Below are 24,366 nucleotides of genomic sequence, written 5' to 3'. Positions count from 1 at the left end.
GATGTCCATACTTCCTGGTTGCAAACAGTTGGATGCTTTAACACAGTTGGATTTCATGTGCAGAACTGTTGGTGTATAGTGCACTGGATCCACTTCTTTTGTTCCTGGGAGTTTGCTTTGAGCCCTTTGAAAGCCTTCCGTGCTCTGTGTGTGCTGCATTGCTTTCACACGTGCCCAGCACGTTATGGACTGAGTACAGATGCTTGTGTAATGGGAGAAGGAGGAACAAAAGAAGGTGCTCTGAACACTACCGAAGTTAGCATGCTTTTGTCTCTCAGTCTTTGACACTGTTTTCCTCCTGCTGTTGAATCACTACCATCAGTGCTGCAGCTAAGCAGGGTACAGTACAATTCAAGTAAATGTGCAAATTCACTGCCCAGCAGAGAAACCAAAAACTGCAGGACGTAGAGGAAGAAGCTGACACCTTTTCCTGTGTGCTGTGGGTTTAAATGGCCAACACAGAATTGTGTGGTCTTTAAAGCTAGATCAGCTGGACCCCTGGCTCTGAGATAACACACAGCTTCCTGCCCTCAGAGCTTGAGCAGAGAGCACCAGAATTCTGCACTCCGTACCAAGTCCGGTCTAGTTGTCATACATCTATTTTTATTATTATCATTTTGATAGGTATTGTATCCAGATGGGCAAGCACAGTTAATCCATCCGAAGCCAGGTGACTTCCGAAATCCTGGTCCTGGAAGGCACAGACTGATAACTCAGGTCTACCTCTCACACACAGCGTGGACAGGTAACGTTATCGATGCAAGGTCACGTGATTGTGTTGCTGCACGTTTGAAAGATGGGAGTGTGTGATTCCCACCTCCTGTGTGTCCACAGTCTTGGGAGCTCTGAGGATCCACAGGTGGTGTTGATCTGCCTTTAGCATCGCTCTGATTTCTGTTCTCTGAGCAGTTGCACCTTATCAGAGGATCTTTGAGTTGGAAGGTACCTTTAAAGGTCGCCTAGTCCAGCTCCCCTGCAGTGAGCAGGGACACCTACATCTACAGGGACACCTTCCTGCTTGACAGGGTCTGGTGTCCTGCGGATGACAGAGGGGCTGCTGTCCTAAAGTGAAGGCCCTTACTGTGCACTGGGGGCTGCACGTGCACACTTCCAGCACTGGGAGCTGTGTGGAGTGAGATTTGTTGTAGGAGTCAGGCCTGCATCCTCATTTAAAGGCAAGGAGTCACTGATTCACTCTAATTCAATGTTTTAGATCTGACAGGTATTTGAGCACGGCAGAGAACCTTTGGAACTGTGTGTACTCAGCACCATAATTTCACTGCTCATTAAACTTTCACCCTTCGGATGTCCTAAAAAAACACCCTGTATCTCTGGTGAAATGCGTGACTCCCACATCCATGTTCAGTCATAGATGGCACCCACACTTCTCGATGTAAGCACGTCAGTAATTGGCCTGTGGGCTTCAGGCAGCAAAAGCAAAGAATATATGTTTTTGCAGCTCCCTTTCTCCCATTTTCTTATAAACCCTTCACATAATTCAGACATGAGATATGTATGTTTTCTTTTAGCACTTTTTTTTCTGTTTAATAGGATTTGGTGATCTGTGTTTTTAATTTAATTTTTTTTCAGAGCAGTGTTCCCTTTCAGTTACTCCATTTTACATGGCACCTCTGTTGTGCATTAGTTCATCCTGCTTATCTTCTTCTGTAGAAATGTCGTTGTTCCTTCAGTTGGGAGTATCAGGATTTAAAAGCTGATTCTGTAGCAGGAGCTGAATTAGGTCCTTATCTCTGCTTTTGCAGTGTTCAATGGAAGGGCATTTCAAATGGGGGCCTATGGGATTCTGCTCTGGTCTCAGTGGTGAGGATGTCAAGCTGGGAGGGGCTGAGAGGACAGGATCAGTTGGCAAAGTGGACAAATTACCTCAGTTCAAGAAAAAGAAATTCATTCAGACCATAAAGGAAAGCATGTGCTTACAAAGGAGGGCATTCAAACACAAAATACAGATTAACTGTTGCATGGTAGAAGCGAGACTGACAACTGAAAGCTATGGCTTAGAGCTGATGCTGTGGCAAAATGCTGAGTTTTAGGGAACTGTTGGCTGAGCTGTGGTATAGCTGTGGGAAAAGGTTATTTACTGTGCTCCATCTGGTGAATCTGAACGCAGACATTCAGCGTTGCGTGAGGATGACGTGGGGACGTGGTCAGTGGGCATCGCGGTGACGTGCTGACAGTTGCACTTTGATCTTTTTCAACCTCCACGACTGATGCAGTGCTTGTCTTGTTCTGCTCTTTCCCTTCAGAGCCGTGTCAGATCGAAGTGCGGCTGCTGCTGGCCTACAATTCCAACAGGAGCAAGGCAGCCACCAAGATTGCCAAATCCACCTGGAACGAGAGCCTGGAGGCTCTGCCACAGCCTGAAATTGGCATCGAGGGGACCATCCCCTTCAGCAAAGCTGTCAAAGTGTACATCATGCCCAAACCCGCCAGGCGGTGAGCTCTGCCACTGAGAGCAATGCCTGGATGGGATGGTTGGCTTAAAAGCGAAACCCGTACACTGTGTTCCAAGGTACCAGGTGTCAACCACAAAAGTAAAGCTGGTGAAGAACACTTGGGCTCCTCTGATACAGGAGTTATTCAGATCCTTAAGGACAGTTTCAAGAAAGCACTGTTTTTTCTACATTGAGTCAACAGAATGAAGACAATTCTCAGTCAGCATTCCAGTAATAACTGCATTGAGCCAAGTCTCTCTTCCCGGCCTCTAGGTTTTCTGCTGAAGCTATTTACTATGTAAATGCTTAGGCACACAAATCCGTGCTGTTGTAATTCTCTGAAACTGTGCATTGGTGTCTGTTTTCTTAGTGAAAGCACAACGAATCCTGAAGTGCTGTTGTCGTGGTGTAGGAAATGAATCTCCAGGTAGAACTGCCCATCGCTGCGGGCTCATTCCTGAGATGTGCCCTGTACAGCTGTGCTGGAGTTGGGACAAGCAGAACTTGGTGAGCAGGACACAGGTTTAGCTGAGTTCCAGCAGCACAACAAGGTGTTACCTTCTTCCGTTTACATAAAATGGAGTTGTATGTACATACCTCTGAATTGTGATCCCCTTTCCTTCGAGCATTCGTATGCCTTTAGAAACAATGCTATTTGACAGCATGGGTTGAAAGAAATAATCCCACGTCACTCAGTGCCACGTTCAGCTCCTTGTAACGTGGCCCTCTGTTCTCAGGGGAGCTGGTACTTGCTGAACACACAGCACTTCTGGCCTGCCTGGGGGAGAGAGAGATTCTGGGGGAAGCAGGGGGCTTGTGGCTAAACAAAGCAGCAGAGAGTACTTTTCAGTTGCATGGAGATCAGTATAAATAGTTATGCAAAACTCATTATGTGCTTTCCTACAGTAACATTGGAAAACTGATCCTAATCTGTTTATTACAAGAGTAAACATGCCAGGCTGAGTGGTCTAATAGGAGATTACCGTGAGGCTTTTGTGGTGCTTATTACTATTCTTTTTAGGACTGACAGTTTTACGGTTCTGAGTCTTCAGACCAAAACACATTTGGCTGCTTTAAGTATTCTTAAATAGCTGTAAAACTAAGAAACCCTCTCACAAACTGGTTTTTGTGTTTCACCTTTAGGGCACTGGCTTGAAAACTGCGTGCGTAGCAGCCGAGTTGTTACCAACATCAGCATCCTCAGTTCAGTTCCCCAGGGGCAGGGGTTGATGCACACAATTAGAAATGCTTCCAGTCTCCTAATGAGAGTATCCCATAGCTGGCTTCTCTCCTGGGTACTGTCCTGGAGCTTCCTCTGACTCCTACTTGGAAGTGTGGAAGAAATCAGAGGTTCTCCTTTTCAGGTTAGGTTTTCCCCTTTTGAAGCAGTTCATCATTTTAACTGAACAAGAAATGTGTCCAGGAACACTCTGTGGTGATGGGAACATTCAGTGCCATATGTGTTTTTCTTTATTATGATCCTTGCAAGATTTGCTTGCCTTGGATTTCCCTGCTGCATCGGTAAGCAGACACACACACACCCCGCCTACAAAAGGGTGTTCTGTTAGAGCTGAAGTCTCAGTGCTGACTTTTTCCTCCCTCCTCCTTCCCCCAGCTCTGAGATGTGCAGGTGTGGCACTGAGGGATGTGGCTGGTGGGCCTGGTGTGCGGTGCTGACAGTTGGACTTCATCTGAGAGGTGTTCTCCAAGCTCAGCGATGCTTTGTGATTGTGCTGAGGCTTTTCTGCTGAATGCTGACGTAAGGGAGGTGGGTCACTGGTTTGCAAATGTGTTGCCACGCTCACCTTTACCTTAATTAAACGTGGCCTAGCTGTGTACGCCTTTAATGGGAAGCTTCTTAACCAGGTTGCTTAAGTCCATTGAAATTAATTAGGTCAGTTCTTAGAACCTGGGAAAATACTGCAGTTATCAAGGACACTTAATGCATAGATGTACTCAGAGCAGAGCTGACTGAGGTATTAACTCGGAGTGTGGCTTTCATAGAATCATACTTTTATCTGAGTTATGTGCTCCTAAAATTGCACTCTGCAAAGAGCACAACAGAAAACCCTCCCCCAAAAAAAGGAAGAACAGAGCATGCATTTAAATGGAGCCACGTGGCCTCTCCTTGGGTTCCAGAGCAGGGAGATGGGTTTCCTTGCTCTCCTCCTTGGCCGAGTTCTCCAGGTTTTTGGCACAGTCAGGGATGTAATCACAGTCTTTTATCTCCCACCACTTGTGTTTCTGCTTGGTCCTTGCAGCAGGTGCTGGGCTGGGGTTAGCCTGCAGTTCCCTCACGCTCAGGTTTGAAGGCTGGTGAATGATGTCGTGCTGCTCGTGCTGCAGTTGGTTTGTTGGAGCCTTCTTACGTCCTGTGTCTCCCTGCTGCCAGCACACGTGTGCTGCCCTGTGCAGATAAGGGCTGGGTGGTGAGCAGCTGGGTGGAAGCTTGCTGGCTGCTGGCCCAGCCTGGCTCTGTGTAATGAGGGTGCCTGGGTGGGAGATGGCTCTCCTGGGGGAGGTGGAGAAGCAGTGGAGAAGTCCTGTCCTATGGTTTGGGCAACGAGATTGTAGTTGTAACAAATTACTGCTGGCTGTAGCTGAAAGCTGAGGCTTAACAGAGCGTTTTGAGCTCGGGTTGAATTTTGATGAATCAGTCCCAGCTGTTTACTCTGTGCACTGAGGAGGAAAGAGGGCTTTGGGTATGCGGAGCAGCCCAAGCTGAGCTGACTTCTGTGGCAACAGACGAAGCTGACTCAGGCAGCAGTGACAGAAGCTGAAGCTGGAGAAGGCCTGCAGTGGGTTATCTCCTCAGCACTCACATTTCGTACCGATGGCAGCGAGATGGAGCAACTTAGCCTGAAACAGGGAAACCAGGACTGAACAGTTTGCCTTCCTCTGCAGGCTGCAGCACCCCATTTCAGAAGTGGAATCTTCTGTCTCCTGCTGGTTGCCAAATGGAAGGAACAATTAAGAGGCTGCGGCACTGGCAGGGCACACCTCTGAGGGTCACCTGGCAGTGCAGAGCGGGCTGTGCTCCTCTCCAGAAGGACAAAACGTGTGGCAGCAGCACAGGAGCCCACGGTGCCTTCCTCAGCGCGGGGTCTGGGGCAAGCAGTGCTTCTGAGGGGAACTCCAGCCACAAAACTATTTCAGTAGTGCATGAAAGTAGAAAACAACCCAACAAACAAAACCTGTAGGGGAAAGATAAGGCGTTCTCCAAATAGGGTAATGGTATTTAAGATACTGGAATTATCCACTTAATGAAAGCCTCTTCCTGTTGAAGGCCCAGAAGATGATGAAATAACACAAATATCAAACTGTGATGGAGAAGCAGCTGCTTTCCACTAGCAGTAACCACTCAGGAACACAGGTCCTTGCATGCAGTGCAGTGGCAGAGGTGGTTTGTGGCTTCCAGGCTGGAGCTTCATCCACTTCACACCACTTGATCCAGAAAAATGTCACCGTGTTTGCAAGGGGGGAACACAGATGCAGCTGAAGAGGCAGATCCTGCTGGTTTTGGTCAGGGTTTTGCCTCAGTAACAGCTGCCCTATTAGCAAATATTGCTGTAATTAAGAGATGGCAAGATAAAACTTACAGGCACTCAGTTTTCCTTTGCTTCTATGCCACGCTGTGTTTTATCAGATAAAATGATTACTAGAACAAATAGAGAGTGGAGTATTTTGTAAAGGGTTATTCTTGTGGCTTGGGAAAGTAATCTAGTTCTCACACCCACCCGAGCTTCTCTGCTGCCCCCCCGGGTAGCTCCAAGTGCCTCAGGGCTTTCTCCAGTGCCATCTGTGTTCTGTTGCTGATAGGCACAGACCTAATCTGCGCCATGAAGAATTACTGAGTCTGGTGGAAAAGAAAGGAGCCTGCAATAAGTAACTTGCAGCTGGTAATATTAATGGAAGTAGATCAAACAAAAGCAACAGGAGAACAGCAACTAGAAGCACTTTTAATTTTTTCAATGTAACAACACACTTGTCATTATGTTTAAATCAGCAGCTGCTGCTGGGTAAAGATTCTGCCTCCATCCCCAGCTTGCAAGCACCAACTTAGGCTGATTTCCTACAAGCAATTGTGACAGATCTTCCTGATCATCTTAAGCAGGTAGGGACTTTCACACAGATACATATTCTGCGACTCAACACTCACATTTCAGTCAATGATAAAAAATCTTTAAGGCACAGATTTTGTTCACAGCCTTTTCTGTGTCCTGTGTAAAGAGAAATGTCAAGTTATACCCTGAGAGAGTTCACCAGCAGGAGGCAGAGTTGTTCTGGGGATGCCTACTGTTTTGTTTCTTTACTGAACTCATTCATAAAGTAATCCTTTACCACCACTTCATGCCTACCACTTGATTGTCACCATCAGATAATCAAAGCATTCACAGCTTAGTGTCTTAATTTAGCCAAAAATTAACCAGAATTCATCCATTTAGCCAAAAACCAGAATGCAGACAGTCTTCAGAGGAAGCTTGGGTCAATCCTGAGAACGCATGCAAATATCATTCTGTAGTTAAAAGATTCCATTAACAGAACTCTGTTTAAACCACAAACTCATAAACTGCCCTTGCATTTCTGCTTTTCAGCACACATCAATGTGTTGGCATGCAAGTCCCCACTGCTCTGAGTGCCCACCGTGTGCTGAGGTCAGGGCAGGCCTCAGAGCAGCAGTGCTTCAGCACGTTGAGTGGAAGACTCCCCCCACTTTCACCCCCTGAGCAGCCAGAGCGTTGTACTCTTCCACTGCCTTCTCTGTTTGCAACACCAACACATCAATCCCGTTTTTCTTCACGTAGTCCACAGTAGATGGAGGAACCTCAGAAGAGAGGAGGAAAAAGCAGGCATTAGCTAGTTCTCCCCTCCGTGGCATGAGGCTGTTGGTTTCTTAGTACCGATGCAATCTGTACGTAGACCCACTTAAACAAACTGATAATGCATTTTCAAGTTTGATACAATTCTCTTTCCAATAAAGCTAGTACATACAAATGTCCCATCTTTCCTGAATGCAGTTTAAAGCGCAGCCCGTTTTTACAGGAGGGGACAGAACATGAGCTGAAGGTAATTCATAGAAATAAGGTGTTATTCAGCTCACAGAAACCTGAAGAATTGCTTCACATGAAGCAAAGCTCAGCACTTCTCAGCCTCCTGTACCTGCCACAAGGACACTGCTGATGTTAGTGACAAAAAGGCCTTAATTACCAGAGCGTTTACAGCAGGCTAGAGCGAGTTCACAACCTGTTTGAAGAGCAGGGACTAATGACATTGTAAAAAAAATCTCGTTCAAATTGCATCTGTAGCAGAATGTAAGCCTATTTTCTGTCTGACACTGACACCAACACAGAAGAGCTCAAACACTGCTTCTTTCAGTCTGGTTAATTCAGCAACCCCGACTTCCTCTTAGGCAAGCAAGCAGTTCTAATTTATGTTCATCATGGAACAAAAACCTACCTGCAGAGCCTCGCTCATGCCACGGCCAATCACTAGAGTTCTGACACCCTTCTTGACAACTTCTTCAAGGTCAGCCGGCTGCACTCCTGGAGAATGCTAAGTGCCAGGGAAAGAAAAACGGTCTGTGTACCGACAGCATCAGCCTGCAGTGCTTTGTCTGCGTTCAGATCGGCCCTAACGTGAGCAGGATAAAGCAGCAACACCAACACGTGCCACAGCGCTCGCGTGCACGTGGACAGCAGCGATGTCGAGCGGTACTTCACCCTCACGTGGAGGATGGCAGGGAATCAACTGGTGGCAATCAAGGTGTTTTTAAGTAGTTCGACGTGAAAAGACACACAGCACGGGCCCACAACGCCTGTGTCTAACAACTAGCAGCTTCTCAGCTTTAAAACTGGACACTGCAACACGTTGCTGGTGGTTTTCAAAGTGAACAGAACCTACTTTTAATAAAGGCCACGGCAAGCTCAAGTTTACTCACTTTAATTATAACTACAGCAATTACATTCCTTTCTGGTTTACTTTGTAAGAGGACTGAGACCATTTTCTCCCACAAAGAAGGCAATGCCATAGCAGACTTCTTCAGAACATGATTTTTACAGAGATGCCCTTATCCCTCTACTTGTTGCCATGCTATTTCAGTGAATGAACACCAAGCTATGTGGAATTTCAGCAAGAGATGGTTCACCTTTCTGGTACCCCACGTTGCATTCTCTTTAAGTGCATTTCGATTTGATATCCATACTCTGACTGCCACTTCAGCATGCAGAGCTTGATCAGGCCAAATCATTGCACAGATGTGTTTACAACAGAATAGGTAATGCTTTCCCTTTGGGGGTTTTTAAGGTAGACTCAAAGTTTAGACAAAACAGGGATGGTTTACTGCAATTACATTGATTAGATTGCTGGGGAAGGTTTGCTATTGTGTAATAAGTACCGCTGAGCCATGAAAGCCACGGAACAAAAGGATTTGAGGTGGTTACACAAGGCACTCTGATCAGGGAGCTTCCACCCCTAGGAAAACTGTATCCTTAAAAAAACCCCCGTGAAACGTGATGGAATAACTGTGTCACTGCAGACCATTCCCGTGACAGCAGGAGGGAAGGAGAAAGGGCAGCAGAATGCCTTGCCTGTTGTGCTCTTTGGTCTTCTTGTCAGGGCTCTTTTCTCCCATTAGCCACCAGGGGGGCTGCCTTTTATCCCCAAGGGTTAAGGTCATAAGAACTATCTGTTAGTGCTTAGATACAGAACCTTGCACAGCAAATTGTGCAGTTCTTCCTAATGAAATCATTACCTACGAGGCAGCAGTGTGATAGCAGAGAAGGAAAGGGTTTACTTCTAGCTGGAGTGGAGGACATGAGGAGCACTGTCTTTTTACCAAACCTAGGGAGTAGCTCCACCTAGCCCCAGGTAGAATGTACTCAGCAAATGTAGGCACACTGCAGTCAACCAAGAGGAAATGTGCAGAAAATGAATCCAGGGAATTCTACTGTTTCCAGTGAAGATCCAATTAGCATCTTTATAATTTTTCTCAACTCCAAGATGCAGTCAAGAAAAGCTTCATTCTAGCTCTGTATTTGTTGCTTGCTATTCAATTTTCAACTGAATCACCAAACTCTGTGGCTGCCATAGCTGTAAGAGCAGTGGAACTGTCCTCAGGAAGAAGCTATACAAGTAGCCCATGTGGGAAAACATAAACAGTGTTTGGTTTTTTTTAATAAGGATGATGCAGAAAAGGTGCCAGAATATCTGCTTCTCCAAATAACCCGTGTTCTCTTATCTCATTTTCATTTAACAAATTAAAACTCTCTTGTTTCAACTGGAGATTTATCCAAGAACTTCTCCAGAGTTAAAGCTTTTCCCTTCACCTGACACACTCTGAAACTTTAAAAGGAAAACACGTCCCCCTAAATGTTAGTAGGTGGCTGTACTCTGAAACACAGTTTTCAAAGGGTTGGAAGGAAAGCAAAATGTGATTGAGTTGGAAACTAACAGGAACATTTCAGCTACTACATATGTCCCACATCTCCAGTCATATGTGTATTTAAACCAAGAAATAATTACTGCTCAAACTCAAATTCCTCTTGAAAAGCAAAAAAAAGCCACAGTCCCTATCAGTCCATGTCCTTCAAAGAGCCCAACGATGAAAACTTCACTTTTGGTAATCGGGCCGTAAGTGAAAGGCTGTTAAAAAGGTGACATACACAGCTGCATTTCTCTCTGCAAACTGTTTATACAGCAGCAGTACCTTTCACTTTGCATTACATACTCATTATGGACTGAACTCTGACAGCTTAACCAATTCTGTTCCCCAGAAGATGATACTGGAAGTTCCAAAAGCAAAGCTCTGCCAAAAGGAATACAGCAGTGACCTGGAAGGGCCTACCTGGGCACAGCTGGATCTAAGACATGATGCATTTGTAGCTCTTTTTTTGCTTTGCCTCTTGCTTAGAAAATGCAGGTTGGGTATTTCTTTTTATCCAGTACAACTGTCTCAGCGTAAGCCCCAATATGGGATGCATTTATCAACATTTAATTCCTAACACAATAGTTACCACACTGCTTCAAGTCCAAAACATCAACATTATTCCCTTACTTGTATACACTCTGATAGCATTTACAGATAAAGCCTAAGGGATACAAAAACTGTAAGGCAATCACTTGATATATGGCTACAAAGACAAATCCATGTGGTTAGCCACACTGTGAGCTCTTCATGGAGCAACCAGCACACGTGGCACTGCATCTGCATACTTTTACTCAAAAATCAGTAGGAAGAACCTGGGAAAGTGATATAAACTAACCTGCATGCATTGTTCTCTTCCAAACGTGTAAGCTCAGTTCCTGTGATTTTTTTTATTGCCATAAATTCCTCTCTATCCCACAAGGTAGTTTTTCTTTACTACTTTCATGCTCCTGTTTACAGTGCAGGATGAACAGAAACAGCAAACTTACATTAGTCCCAGTTTCTCTCCAATCCCAGGCCCGACTTCCTCCCGGCCACACTTTGCAGTCCTTGTAAGTTGTAGAGCAGCCTTTCACCTTCATCTGCCCCCATGAAAGGGAAGCAATTTCAGGGGAAGACATCGCTGAGTTGGGCTGAAGCCTGGAAAACAGATATTTAATGCATAACATCAGGCCAGCATACACAGCGTGTTAATAAAAAACTCTAAGGATGTCCTTGCCTCAAGCAGCTGAGAAGAAACCACCGTTACAGACTTGATCCATGTCATTTTGTGACACCAGCACTGAACAGAGGAGCAGATCAGTTGAATTACCAGTCCTTCTGAGGGCTTTTGTAGGATTCTGAGCAAATCATTCTACAAATGAAATCTGTTCAAGTATTGCGTGCTCAACTTTTAAAACAATCCAGGGGGATCAGATCCCTGAATATCCTTTCAAATCTGGGTTTTAATCTTTTCCCCAAAGATGTAACAAAGACGGTAGGGTTCTGTAACACACCTGATAAACACACTGCTTCTTTGGCCCTCTAAAGCATACTGCATATACAGGTTTATTAATTTAAATTAATTAGGTTAAAAAACAATCCAACATGCTGCTGCTTTTCTAGCTTGAGCAGGAAGCAAGAAGAGTTAGATATTGAACAAGGACTTTTCTTCTAATCTGCGCACTTTTCTTGCTAAAGGCAGCACAGTAGAAAACAAAGCAATGGCATCCCCATGTTACTGTTGCATACAAGACTCTCAGATACCCATAGGGGCCGAGCCATCTCTCCCTAGTCACTCCTTACAGACGCTGCATCTCCCTGTGTCATTTCTCAGGACAGTTAAGCACACAAATAATGTCTTTTCTCATACCTCAGTCCTCATTCTCTCACGCTGAAGCTGTTATTTCCAAATCTTTGTTGTAGACAAGGAAAAGAGCTTAGTCTTTGTCTTGTCCACCATCTTTTGCTTTCCTGAAGACTTAAGGTAACCATCTTAAATCTTTTTCTCTCCCTTTCTTTTAGGTTAAATAAATCTCTGCTCCCTTTGGCCTTTCCATCCGTCACATTTTCTAAACCTCTGCTTATTTTCTCATTTTCCCCCCCTTGACAACCAGCAATTGGTACACGTCTTCCTTTGAAGTCTGTTGCCTAGAACCAGTTAGAGTGCTCCAGCTGAGGCCTTATCAGTGCTGCTATAGACCAAATGCTTTCTGGTATTAACCACAGTCATTTTCAGACTGGCTGTCACAGTCACAGCTGGGCATCAGCAGGGCAGAGACTACGCCTCAGAAAGCATCGCCTCGCTGCACCATGGGAGCTTACACCCTCTTCCCAGCCCTTCAACTAACTGCAGTCTGGGTGCTGGTGGGATTCTGGCACTGGATGGCAAGATACAAACCACACAGGAACCTTGGAAATGCTTTAGATCAGCGTGGCTCCCAGCTGCTGCGTCTCAAGGATAGTGGACTTCTGAACTGCAAGGGAAGGAGAGAGTGGTGTGAAACTCGCACTGCAAAGATAGATGGTTATTTCTGTATCAAAGAGAGCTGTGCTCCTGGCTCACCCAGAAACCCCCAGGCAGATCCTCTCAGACACCCAGAACCCCAATGGCACTGATTAAAGGAAGGGTCCTCAGCAAAGAGAAACCTTTGGATTGCCTTCCTATGCTGCACACACTACAACAAACAGTAACGTGACACGACATCCATCTCAGTGCCCTGTTTCCAGCACCACAGGAAGGAAAAACAGTGCTACTTTGGACTCAAAGGGTATTGCTGGAGGGGAGTGCAATTTGCCTGGGTTAATACATTTGAGATTTGTTTCAGAGAATGATAGAATCACAAGGTTGGAAAGGATCTACAAGATCATCCAGTCCAACCGTTTACCCATTCTCATTGCTACCAAAGCTGCTGAACCATATCTCGTAGCTCCTCATCCAGATGTCTCTTGAACACTGCCAGGGATGGTGACTCCATGCCCACTGGGATGGGCAGTGCCTGAGCACACACTGAAAGAAAATGTTTTTCCTTACGTCCAGTCTCAACCTCCTCTGGTCCAACTTGTGGCCATTTCCTCAGGTCCTGTTTGTTGCCTGGGAGAAGAGGCCAATCCCCTCCTCACCACAACCTCCCTTCAGCAAGTTGTAGGGTGCAGTGAGGTCTGCCCTGAGCCTCCTCTTCTCCACACTGAACAATCCCAGCTCTCTCAGCTGTTCCTCATAAGACTTGTGCTCCAGACCCCTCACCAGTTTCACTGCCCTCCTCTGGACACGTTCCAGGGCCTCGATGTCTTTCTTGCAGTGAGGGGCCCAAAACTGAACACAGTACTCGAGGCGCAGCCTCACCAGTGCTGAGTACAGCAGGACGATCACCTCCCTGCTCCTGCTGTGGCCACGCTATTTCTGATGCAGGCCAGGATGCCATTGGCCCTCTTGGCCACCTGGGCACACTGTGGGCTCACGTTCAGCCGAGAATCAACCAACACCCACAGGCTCTTTTTCTCTTTACAGCCATCCAGCCACACGTTTCCCACACATCTGCAGCGCACTGGACTGTTTTCCCAACAGCATGGCGAAGTAAGGTGAGAGCAGAAGACATAACAGATGAGTCATTTTAATTATCCACTGTCATATGTGCCATGTGAAAGCTTGAGGCCGCGCACTGCGTGAGCAAAAGGTCACGACTAGTAATGCACACCGCAGCAGTCCTGAGCGACAAGGAGAAATGGATCAAGGGATTTGGAAAGGAAAGTTGTGAGTGTGAAAACGCAGGAAAGGAAGGAGGGGAATTTCTGCCAGGGGAACGAACACAGATAAACGGCACTGCAGCAAAGATAACGGGGCTGAAGGTAAGCAGCTTGGCCTGGAAACAGGTCAAGACGGTGCAGACGGGCAGAACTGAGGGGAAGGAGGAGGAGAGGCACTCAAAGCCGAGAGAAGCGGGGATAAAAGCTGCGGGGCGGCGACAGCTCCTGAAAAGCCACAGGAACACGAGCTGAGAGGCAAGGCCTACGCTGCCAGCACTCGGAGGGCAGCCCTGCTCGCCCTGAGGGCTCCCCCTCTCTGCCCCTCTGCCTCCCCGTTCCCGCCCTTTCCCGCTCGTCCCCTCAGCGCTGAGGAAATCTTTACGACCGTAACGCGCCGCACTCACCCGCCACGCGCGCGACCCCAACCCGACAACGGCCACCTCTCGCCTCACAAGGGCGTGAACCGCCAAGCCCCGCCCGCCTCCCCCTCATTGGCCAGGACCCCCTCCCGGCTCCACCCCCTCCCCTCCCGGCGCTGCCGTTTCGCCTCCTCCCATTGGCCGAGCCTCTCGGAGTCCCCGCCCCCTCATAAATACCTCCTCCGGCCTCCTGGCGCTCCGCCTTGTTTTCATTCCCGTGCCGCACGCGGAGGAGCGGACGCCCCCTCCCGTCCCCGCCTCTCGCGGTGCACTGTGGGATCGTGGCGGCGCGCAGCTCGGCAGCGCCCCCTCCCTCCCCGCCCCCTCCCCAGCTCCTTCTCCATCCCCGGCTCCAAGATGGCGGCGGCGGCTCCTCCGGCTCCATCGCCGCCTCCCCCTCCTCCCGCCGGCCCGTGCTGCCCGGGCTCTTGGCCTAACTTCGCCGTCGTTTGCTCTTTCCTCGAACGTTACGGCGCTTTGCTGGATCTCCCCGAGCTGCCTTTCCCCGATCTGGAGCGCGTCCTGCAGCCTCCACAGGAGCCCGGAGATCAGGGTGAGCGGCCTGGGGGTCCCTTCCCTCAGCTCTCCTTTCCTCCCTTCGGCCCCGCGCCTGAGGGAGGGGGGAGGCCGCGCTGTGAGGGGCGCTGGGGCTGTGTGTGTATGGGGGGGGGCCGGGGCTGTTCCCCCCCCGCCTCCTCCCAGCCCCGGGGGTGGAGCGCGCTGAGGGAGAGGAGGGGCCTGGGATTCCCGGAGTGAAGCCTCGGGATTGGGGGGGGGGAAGGATTGAGCCTCCCGATGCCCCCTCTCCTCTCCTCTTCCCCCCCCCCCCCGCTTTTTGTAGGGGTGGTTGTTGGAAAGGGGGTGGATGGGTGCTGCCTTTCTGCCCCCTCTCCTCCCTTCCCCCTCCTCCCCCCCCCCCCCATCCCCTCAGTGGGGTGTTGAAAGGTGATGCCTCCCCTCAGTACTGCTCCCCTCCCCAGCTCTGTTATTTAATCTTATCTTAAATGACAGTTTTTGTTGTTGTTTGTTTGTTTGCTTGTTTATTTAGGCCAGTGCTGGCCTCAGGTCTTTTCCCCCTTCTTCCTTCCCACTTCCTGCCCCCTTCCCTTCCCAACCCTCCACCTCACCCCTCGGTATGTGTGTCCATTTCTACTTCTTCTCTAAACCAAAAAGAGTGGGGAGGGGCACAGGGCAGTGCCCTCTGCTGCCTCCTCTCCCCTTCTCCCCCGCTCTCCCTTCCTTTTCTATGTGGGGTGTGCAATGAAGAGGGCTCTCCTCCCTGCTCTATGTCTGTGAGATGAGGAATGGGGTGGGGGCACACAGACCCCCCCCCTCCATCTCCCCCCAGCGCTGCTATTGTGGGCGATCTCCTCCCTCCCACCCCCGGCACACACAGCCATTGTGCTGTTCTCCATCCTTTCCCCCTTTCCTCCTCCTCATAGCTGGGCTTGGGGTTTCAGAGCTTCTCCCTTTCTCACCCCTAGTGACACTCCCTGAGATGGGAGAGGCAGAGGGTGCCTTTTCTGCACCCCTCCTCCTCTGCTCTCCCTTCAGCACAGCAAGGGTTGGGTTGTCAGACACCAGACCCTCTACGATGGCTGCGGGAGGGCCTTGGGCAGCAGCACGGGGGCCTAGGGGAGGGATGCCAGCAGGGATCTGGAGGGGAAGGTGCTTGTTGCTCTCTGCCTCGATTATTGGTTTGCTTGTTGCCTCTGCACTCTTGCCACATAGGGAGACTGCTGGGCTCACAGCGCATGCTCGGCAGGCCCCATAGAAACTTCCTGCTGCTGGAGAATCCCAGCCCAGGGCTGCCTAGGGGCCAAAAAGCACTGCTTTCCCTCCGGATCTGACTCCTTCCCTGTCAAACCCATCCTTTGAGGGGGTTTGGGTCTGAATCCACGTGGGGGTGCTTCCTTATGGAATGAAATAGCTTTTTTTTTTTGCGAAGTGCAAGCATCCTTTCTGTGAGTTCACCCCATCCAAAATGTAGTATGGTTCATTTACTGCTCCTTATGCTGTCCAGTACCTCATGAATGTGAAAAGGGAAAATGGGATCCACTAACTTCCAAAACCAGGGTTAACTTATGGAAACGTGGGCATTTATTTTAAATTTCCCCTGCTTTCCTCTACCTGTTACATTACATTAGAGGTTAATTCACTGAAGTGTTGTTGTGTTTGAGTTTTGCTGAACTTACGAATAAAAGCTGCCTGGAAAGTTTGAATATGTAATGAAACTGTCAATTTTAAAGTAATGTCTGTAAAGATAACTGAGCTCAGCGTGTGAAATGTCAATTAACGTGGAATTTTTCTTGTATATGGGCCACAGAACTGAAGGCTGAGGTACTGTCCTGTGTTCTGAGCATCATATTTGATGAAAAATCTTTCGATTTCTGATGTGTCGGGGGTGGGGTATCAGTACAAAAACATCACAGCTCTTCCCTGGATGGCTGCTGAATGACTTGCATTGCAGAGCTGGTGGTAGGGGTGAGTTATGGATGTTACTCTTTGCTTTTCTTCTGTCTGAAGGGTGTGGGGCAGGGTTGTAGTGCTGGTAGCCACAGTATTTTAAGCTTCTGGAAATACAGTTGCAGACACTATGTTTCTCTTAGTGATTCTGACATAAATTAGCTGCCATAGTGGTTTACTCTTACACGTGTAAGTGAGAAAGTTGCTAAGCATTGCTTCAAAACTGGAGAAACGTTCTTCGGAGCATCCGTTGCTTACCAACAGTGTGTAGTTTTTCTTTGGAGAACAAAAGAGGTTTGGATTTGAGTTATATATGGCTTCACTTTTGATACCATGTGGACAGTGGACTCACACTGACAGAACTATTAAAGAAACCTAAACGAATAGCCCCGAAACTTCAGGGTGTTTTTTATTCTGAGTTCAGCGTCTTGAATGCGTTTTAAATCCCAGCTGCCAGGTAACGTCTCTCTGGAGCTTCTCTCCTTGTTCTGCTATGGAGGAGGGAAATGGATAGTCTGGGGTGCGTGTTGGCTGGAGCTCATGCTTTTTTGGTGGTCAGCTGCTCTGTAAGTTTGTGTTTGATTCGTTTTTTAGTTCATGCCTGGAGGGTTATTGCTGGAAGATGCCCGTAAAACTTTATAACTGTGCACCTCGAGGAGAGCTAGGAACTCATGTTTGAATGTTGCTCGTTAGTTGTGTAACAGCCTTACATTTTCCTGTTATAATTAACAAGCTCTTTGTTCTAATTGCTGAAGAAGCAAGGTATAACCTTCTCCTGCAGGAAGGGATGCTGCATGGATGCCGAGCTGGCATTACAGCTAGGAAGAGAGCAGATATTTCTTAGAGGACTTTGAGATTTCATTCTCACTCATTTTTTGAGCTGTGCCACATTACTTCTGCTTGTGACAACAGTGCTGGAGTGTGAATGTATTCCCTTAGTTGTTTGGATTGCTTGGATATTAACTGTGTGGACAGAGGTGAGGTCTTGTCCAAACGTGCAAACCAACTCAAAAGATGTGCTTTGGGATTTAGTAAATTATACCTGAATAGCAAAATATTACCGTGGTGTTGATTTTCCTGGTCATCATTGAGTGGTCTTACAGAATGGGATGAACGTGTACTTGTGGAAGCAGCCTTCAGAAGGTTGTACACTGCAAGAGCTCAGCTTTTCCTGCTGGTGGCTCATCTGTAGTCTGCAACTACTAAAATAATGAGACCTGTGGTCATTTAGTGAATAATTTGCTGTAGGAGGAGTAATGATCTTACCTTTAAGAGGCGTGGCTCTTGCTTTGTGTACGATGTGATGACTTGGGTTGCAGTTGTGACAGTCCTCAGCTTCTTTGGAAATGAAGAAAATTGAGTGTTTCTTCAGTTTGTGGTAGTGCTAGCTTAAATGCTTGCGGATTGACATCCCTCAAAGTAAATTGTTTCTTAGGGTTTATTAAGAGATTCAGTGTATTAGGTTAACTGAGCTGAACGAGGACTGAGCTGTCATTACAGTAACATGGGGGGTACCTTTAGATGCAGAACTGATGCAGGTCATGCTATGATGTGGAGAAGCACCTTGTCTCTGTTGCATTCCCACTGTGTGAAGCTGTGCACATTGGAGCAAATATCACAGTAAAACAATACTTGTTCTCATGAACATCCTTAAGATTTTTTTATGAAGAGCTTTACTTGTAGCAGAAGGACAGTTGCCAGATTAATTTTTTAATATATATGATGAAGGGGAGTAAGAACTATATCTGTATTTAGGGCTGTGTTTAAGGATCCATGATATCAAATCACCACCTCCTTTGTGTTTGTAAATAGCTTGAGAATTGGTATAAATGTTAATTAAGCACTTAGGCTCTTGTGAATGGAAATATTAGTAGAACGTTAGCTTGCACAACAGAAATGTAATTTTACACATGACTACTCAAAACACTTGCTGGTTTGCCAGGTTCCCTAGTGTGTGAATGGAAGAACTTCTCACTGAGGTGAATGGCATTTCCCAAAGCGTGTTAGGCTCTGTTAGCTCCCCAATTTCTGCAGGCTTTTCATAGCAGTGTGGGCTTTCATTTGTTCTTGACAGAAGTGGTAACAAGTCTGCGCACTGCGTATCTCAGCAAAGTACTTGCATCAGTCTTCCCAGTGATGATCAAGCTAAAGGTGATCCTGAAAACAGCAAAGATGAGTATGTGTTGGCACGCTGTTTGGAGCACTGTTCTGCCTTCTCACCAGAGCTCGAGCTTCTTGATCTCCTTGACAGTCTCCTCCTGATGGATTGAGCCAACCTAAATGTTTGTCTCTTCGTTACCCACCAAATGTGTTGAGTTTGGAGTTAGGTAATAAAAATGCTCTTTTTTTTTTGCTGGCTTGGATTTCAGTGGTGTGAGGAAAAGTGCAGTGAGATGCAGGTGCCCGGTAGTAGGTTCCTTTTTGTAAATGTTCTCTCCCCTTTTTAGCTTCGTAATGGGAGCTAGGGTTAGAGGCAGTGGGAAACCCATGCAAGTCTTTGATGGTTTCTTCATCTTTTATAAAGTATACCTGATACCACATTGTAGAACTGAAGTATGCTTCCTTTGGAGCTACTGTGCTTCAGATCAGTAAGTTCAGTTTTATAAGCTGCTTTATATTACTAAATCTCCTAGACACCTAACATCTTTTCTAAGGACGTTGGAGGCTGAAGCCCTTTGTTTCAGTGGATTATGTCTGTTTTCCTATTGTCATCCCAGTGCCTTTGGAAAACTTTACTCCTTTAAGCTTAAGGGTTCTTACCCATCCTCTGAAGTATAAATCAGCATTAATTTCAGCTGTTGAATGCTTGTACTGGAGAAGCATACCTGCAGCTCTGTGGCTGTTTAACATAGCAAACAAAAGCCAACAAGATCTGATGACAAGGAGTCTGACAGACTTTCAAGCTCAAGAGTAGGAACGTTGGAAGAAGGCAACATGTTGTTCCAGGGATGTGATAGATTGTTTTTGGTTGTTTTTAATAGTTGAGACCAAGCCTGTGCAGTGTTGATCAGAAGTTTCAAGGTTCAGTGTGACTTTAGGCAAAAGTCACGATACACTCCAGTAACCTGCAGTATCCACAGCAGGTTGTTTAGTATTAAAAGTAGAAAATAAATGTGATATGGAAGTAGTCAAGCACTAATAGAATGTTTATGTTCTTGAAACTTCCTGCCTGGTTTCAATGCAGTATTCATATATTGTCCTCTCATGTAGAGGATGAAGTTCTGCCATATGCTATTGGTAGTGTTACTTTTGCTGGGTGGGAGGAGTTTGTTCACACATCAGGTAATGCTGGATAGTTATCATCAGACATGTTAATTGAAGATATAACAATATATTGGGGTTTCCCCTGCTGTAAGGATCTGCAGAGTAGTCAGAAGTAACTCATATCAGCTTTGTGGGGCTCTGTATGCATAATACATGTGACTGCTGCTTTAAATCAGTTAGCTGTCACCTAAACGCATGGCAAACTTGCATGCTTTATATACATGCTTATATTATTATATATAATAATAAGCAGATCACTGCTGTCCTGCTGTTCTTAGGGACTGAACCAAACCAAACCCGTTAATCCACCTGTTAGGAAAATGCAATGCATGTAGCTTAACAATAAGATAATGAAGAATAAAAATGTCAGATTAGATCAGTGAACTTGCAGATAAGCATGTAGCTAGTGAATTTATGAGTATACTTTGTTTCTGCTGTTCTTGTTCCATTTTTGAGTATGGCAGAGGTTCTGTCCCTCTGGTTTGTTTAAAATTATGCAGCTCCATGTTCCTAGTTGTCGGGGTAACTGGTTTGCTGAAGGTAGGCTCCAGCTGCTTGAAGCTGAAACTGTCACCTTATAGCAGGGCTATGTTTGGAGACAGTAGGTACCAAGAATAATTGTTCTCTGTACTACAGAATAAACTTTTCTTGTCTGCGTTTCTGTCATTTTAGATTAGCGTGACTTTAAGATCAGCATGCCTTACCAACATGCACTTTTAATTTCTTCCTTTATGAATTAGGTTTCTCTCTGAATTAATCATTTCATAACAGAGTATGGATGCCTGTCTCTGTTTTAACTGTTCCTCTTTTGCTAGTTTTCCATGTCGAGACTTGGTATCATTACTGTAGCTTGATCTGGCATGTCATCTCAACTGGAACTTGGGCTGGGAACACCATTGTGAGTTCTAGCTGGGCTCTGCATCTTCTTCAGATCCTTTTTGGAAGATGGGCAAGCACAGTATTTGTGGATAAGGGAGCTGGTCCAGTTTCCTGTCAGTGTAGCACTGCTCTTTTGAAGATCACAAATTACAATGCTGAATGAAGAAAAGGAACTCAGAGTGCTGATTTCTGCCCTGACAGAGCACCAGGGTCCCCCTGCTAAAGCTCAGTCCTGCCAGGACTTAACACAGGTTCTTCTGGGCCCTGTGCCTCCCTGGAGGAAGGGTGATGTGCTCCTGGTAGGTGGCTTTGTTCAATTCAAACATGCCTCAGATGGTGCAGAGCTGGAGGAAGAACTGGAAAGGTGATGGTCCTTGATGGTTGCTTATTTTTAAACGAGTGTGTAAGGTTCAGGAATGCAAGTGGAAGTTCTGGCTAGTGTGAAATTATTTACTGAAAGAAGCCCCATGAGCTCCATTGTCAGATACCTACATGAAAGAACCTGACAAACTTCAAACCCAGTTTTCAATGGCACCATCACATGGAGGCTGGGAGTTACATTTTGTCCAGCCCTTGGCTGTAATTTGGCACGTTCAAAATAACATCCCCTCTGGAAAACTTAAGCTTCAACGAGGTTCTTTCCTGCCAGAAGATGCTGAGTGCTACTAAACACCCAGGATGCTAAAGGAGTCTAAACTGTACTTCATCCTAATCTTCAGGAATACCGAATTGAGGACATGTCATATTTGGCACATGTTTTGTTCAGTGTGTTTGAGGTAGGTGCTGCTTGTCCCAGTTGGGTGTGTTGTGGGGGAAACAGCTACAGAATGTGTTTTGACAGCAACAGGAAAACCCTTCCAGATGAAATCAGCCATCCATCAGTCTTGTGTCCTTGGCACTGCTCAACTGCAGAGATCGATGAAAGCTGGAAGTTTCTCCCTGTGTTATCCCAGCACCCAGTAGCTTGTAGCCCAGAGGCTTTTTTTTTTCTTTTATGAAATCCTTTTTCTTTCCAGTTTACTTTTTTTTTTCCCTCTTTGGGATTATTTCAAGGTAATACTACTGAATGTAAGAATGGTCAGCAGATTCATGTGCTGTTATCTGTGCCTGGCAGCCCCACTTCTGAGCCCATTCAGACATTTAGATGAGCTTGTTTATGGCCCCTGATATACTGAGAAGCCCAGGGGAACTTCTGGAAACTTCTTGGTGTTACTGATACGAAGATTAGAACAGAATATCTGTTTGTGGTGATTCTGCACTCTGCAGTAGCTGATAGATGGTGTCCTTCAGACAGAAATGTGCCTTAATACCTGGCAGGTGTTGGTGCTTTGTAGCTAGGTAATAATATCCCACTGGAGGCAGAAGGTACAGCAAGACTTCCTTTTGGTGGTGCAAGGGAGGGACCAGAGCCACTGAACTGGCAAGGAGGGATGGGTGATGGCAAGAGGAATGACTATGGTCCTAAAGAGTCTTGGATCAGCGTGCTCCCTGGTTCCCCAAAGCCAGCTGTCTTGGGGCTCTCTGGAAGGATCCATTTGTGAGGTCCTCAACAGATCCTGAAGCACAGGTGAGCTGTGGCTGTATCGCCAACATCAGTTGGAGTTATTCAGCACTTCATGTACGACTGCTCACTGCTGGGACAGCAGTGCTTGGTGGTGTTCCTCAGTGCTTGCCCTCTGCTGTGACCAGTTCCCCTCCTTGGTTTCCAGTGGTGGGACAGAGTGCTGTGTCTGTGGCTTCAGAGCTTAATAAAGCTGTCTATTTTGATCCAGATATTAAAATTGCTGGGAAATAAATAATAAAGCTTGGATAGAAGTGTGTATTTTTGTTTCCTCCCAGGCTTGTGAAAACAGCAGGCTTTGTTTCAGCTGTACAACATAGCCAGGCCTGTGGCTGTTGGTAACACTACGGTGTTCTCTCAACGCTGTCTGATTTCCCTTTCAGTTCCCTTTGATTTCTTCCATCCCCACCCTTCTTCCCCAATCAATGAACTCTCCTTTTCTCTGGTTGTTCTACAAAGCTCAACAAACATGTTGGCAGTAACAGATATTTCTTAGTAGCCTGTAGCATTTGTCAGTCTCCCATATGCAGTTTGCCATCAGCCTGATGCAGTCGTTTCTCTTCCCCAAGAGTGACACAGAGCTCTTCAAGCTGTGGTGGTGGAGGATTTCTGAGAACTGCAGGAGAGGCTGTGACCTTGTTGAGGCCTGTAATAGTCTGGGGAGAGACAAACTGTTTCTGAAAGACAGGGAGGGTCCATTTCAAAAGATTCTTATGCTTCAGCAGCTGCACTGTAGTGTGAGGTTTCCTTCCATCATGATCAATTAGGTCTTGTAATGCCTTGGAAAAAACTTTTTCTTCTTTTTTCTTCCTTGTTTTGTTTCCAACAAGCTGGTGGTTATCATGTTTTTACCTTTTGGTTGTGTTAGGCTGTGCCATTTGTCTCGCCTCGCAGTCAGTCCTAGTTGGCCAAGTCCTGAAGCAGTGCTGGGTTCAATGTATGCAAGTAATCACTTGATTTCCTTCTCCATTCTGGGTCCCTCTGGTACACCTGGCTGTTTTCCAACTCATCTACAGCTATCTGGTAACAGAAGTGCCAGGGCACGTCCGTTGCCTTTTCGTGTTAATGACTACCAGGATTATAATGGTTTCCTCCTGAGAACAAATGGCGATGGTTCACAGAAGCTATATTAATTAGTGGATGGTAGAAGTGTATAAATCCTAGTTTGGCCCCAGAGCTCTTGGTGTGATGCTGTTAAGACGCCTTAAGAAAGCATCCAAGGTGGAGGGCTGCGTATTGGGTGTTGGCCTTGAAAGCTTCCCCTGCACTGGGGAAAGCAGGGCTGCCTGGAGGGCCCTCTGGAAGGGAAATGGCAGTGGCAACGTGCTGCTTTGCTGGAGGAGCTGCCACGAAGGGGCAAAACTGTTCTTTAAGATGCCTTCTTAAACTTATTCTGCAGCAAACTCAGTGACCTGGTACCAATCTGCTTTGGTTCAGAAGGCTTACAGTGGGTAAGAAAAATTGATTCGGGAAGAAGAGAGCTTTTGAAAAAGATGAAGGAGCCCCGAAGCGGTCAGAAATGGAGGAGGAGAACTGGTGAATGTGTCCTGGGTGCAGCCTGCTTGCAAAGCTAATGGAGGTCTCTGGGTTTTTGTCTGACAATGTGGAAGCAGGACAAGTGAAGATAAGCTTAAGGGTGGGATGTTTTGATGCGAAGCAGAAGCTGTTTAAGGGGTGGAAATGGAAACCTGACAAAGCCAGAGAGTGTGTAGAGAAAGCTGGCAGTGGGGAGAAGGAAGCTAGCAAGTCTGTGGTGTGTTTGGGGAGAAAAGGCGTGGAGAAAAAGAAAGCAGGCTGGGAAACGGATGTGTAAAATCGTTAGCTACAATAATTAAAATAAGGACACTGCTGAGAACTTAAGTAACCTATTTGCATAATGTATTATTAGGCTAATTTGTGATATCCTCGTTCCAGTTCTGCTGCCTTTCTGGCAATGAAGATGAAATACGATAAAACTGATGTGCTAGGAAATGATGTACATGCTAATAGTATGAAAGCCTACTGCTTTGCCAGGCTCACATACTCGTCTGCCTTTCTGCAAGAGTTTAGAAATACAACTGGTAGAAATATACAGGCTCAAAATCAGAGCGCAGAAGTGGAAAACAGCACATTTCAAAGAGTCTAACAAAGATTGAGGGGATCAAATACAAGAAGCTTTTACATCTGTTTCTGATA

At 46.6% G+C, this 24,366-nt stretch overlaps 3 protein-coding genes across 4 annotated transcripts in view; 2 read left to right on the top strand and 1 right to left on the bottom strand.

The window, feature by feature from the left end:
- INTS4 (integrator complex subunit 4) overlaps positions 1–2,804 on the top strand; it is a 28,491-nt gene extending 25,687 nt beyond the window's left edge. For both annotated transcript variants that reach the window (XM_065729920.1, XM_065729919.1), the window contains exons 22-23: positions 625–745; positions 2,265–2,804. In XM_065729920.1, the coding sequence (XP_065585992.1) occupies positions 625–745; positions 2,265–2,458 (315 nt within the window). In that variant the 3' untranslated portion in view covers positions 2,459–2,804. The remainder of the gene's footprint in view (positions 1–624; positions 746–2,264) is intronic.
- A 4,305-nt stretch (positions 2,805–7,109) lies between these two features.
- AAMDC (adipogenesis associated Mth938 domain containing) lies at positions 7,110–12,332 on the bottom strand. Its single transcript, XM_065729932.1, has 4 exons — positions 12,257–12,332; positions 10,866–11,016; positions 7,911–8,006; positions 7,110–7,278 (listed from the first exon to the last, which is right to left on the bottom strand). Exons 2-4 carry the CDS (start codon positions 10,995–10,997, stop codon positions 7,138–7,140), a joined length of 369 nt encoding a protein of 122 aa, XP_065586004.1. The 5' UTR covers positions 10,998–11,016; positions 12,257–12,332; the 3' UTR covers positions 7,110–7,137.
- Positions 12,333–14,360: 2,028 nt separating this feature from the next.
- Positions 14,361–24,366, top strand: part of RSF1 (remodeling and spacing factor 1) — a 51,743-nt gene continuing 41,737 nt past the window's right edge. The window contains exon 1 of the mRNA XM_065729918.1: positions 14,361–14,574. Within this exon, the coding sequence (XP_065585990.1) occupies positions 14,379–14,574 (196 nt within the window). The 5' untranslated portion in view covers positions 14,361–14,378. The remainder of the gene's footprint in view (positions 14,575–24,366) is intronic.

Source organism: Cyrtonyx montezumae, unplaced genomic scaffold, assembly GCF_038088225.1.
Source record: "Cyrtonyx montezumae isolate F1298 unplaced genomic scaffold, pur_monq_1.0 scaffold_12, whole genome shotgun sequence".
NCBI classification, from domain to species: domain Eukaryota; kingdom Metazoa; phylum Chordata; class Aves; order Galliformes; family Odontophoridae; genus Cyrtonyx; species Cyrtonyx montezumae.
The sequence above is the reverse complement of the archived record's forward strand: the minus strand, read 5'-3'. Positions and strand labels throughout refer to the sequence as shown.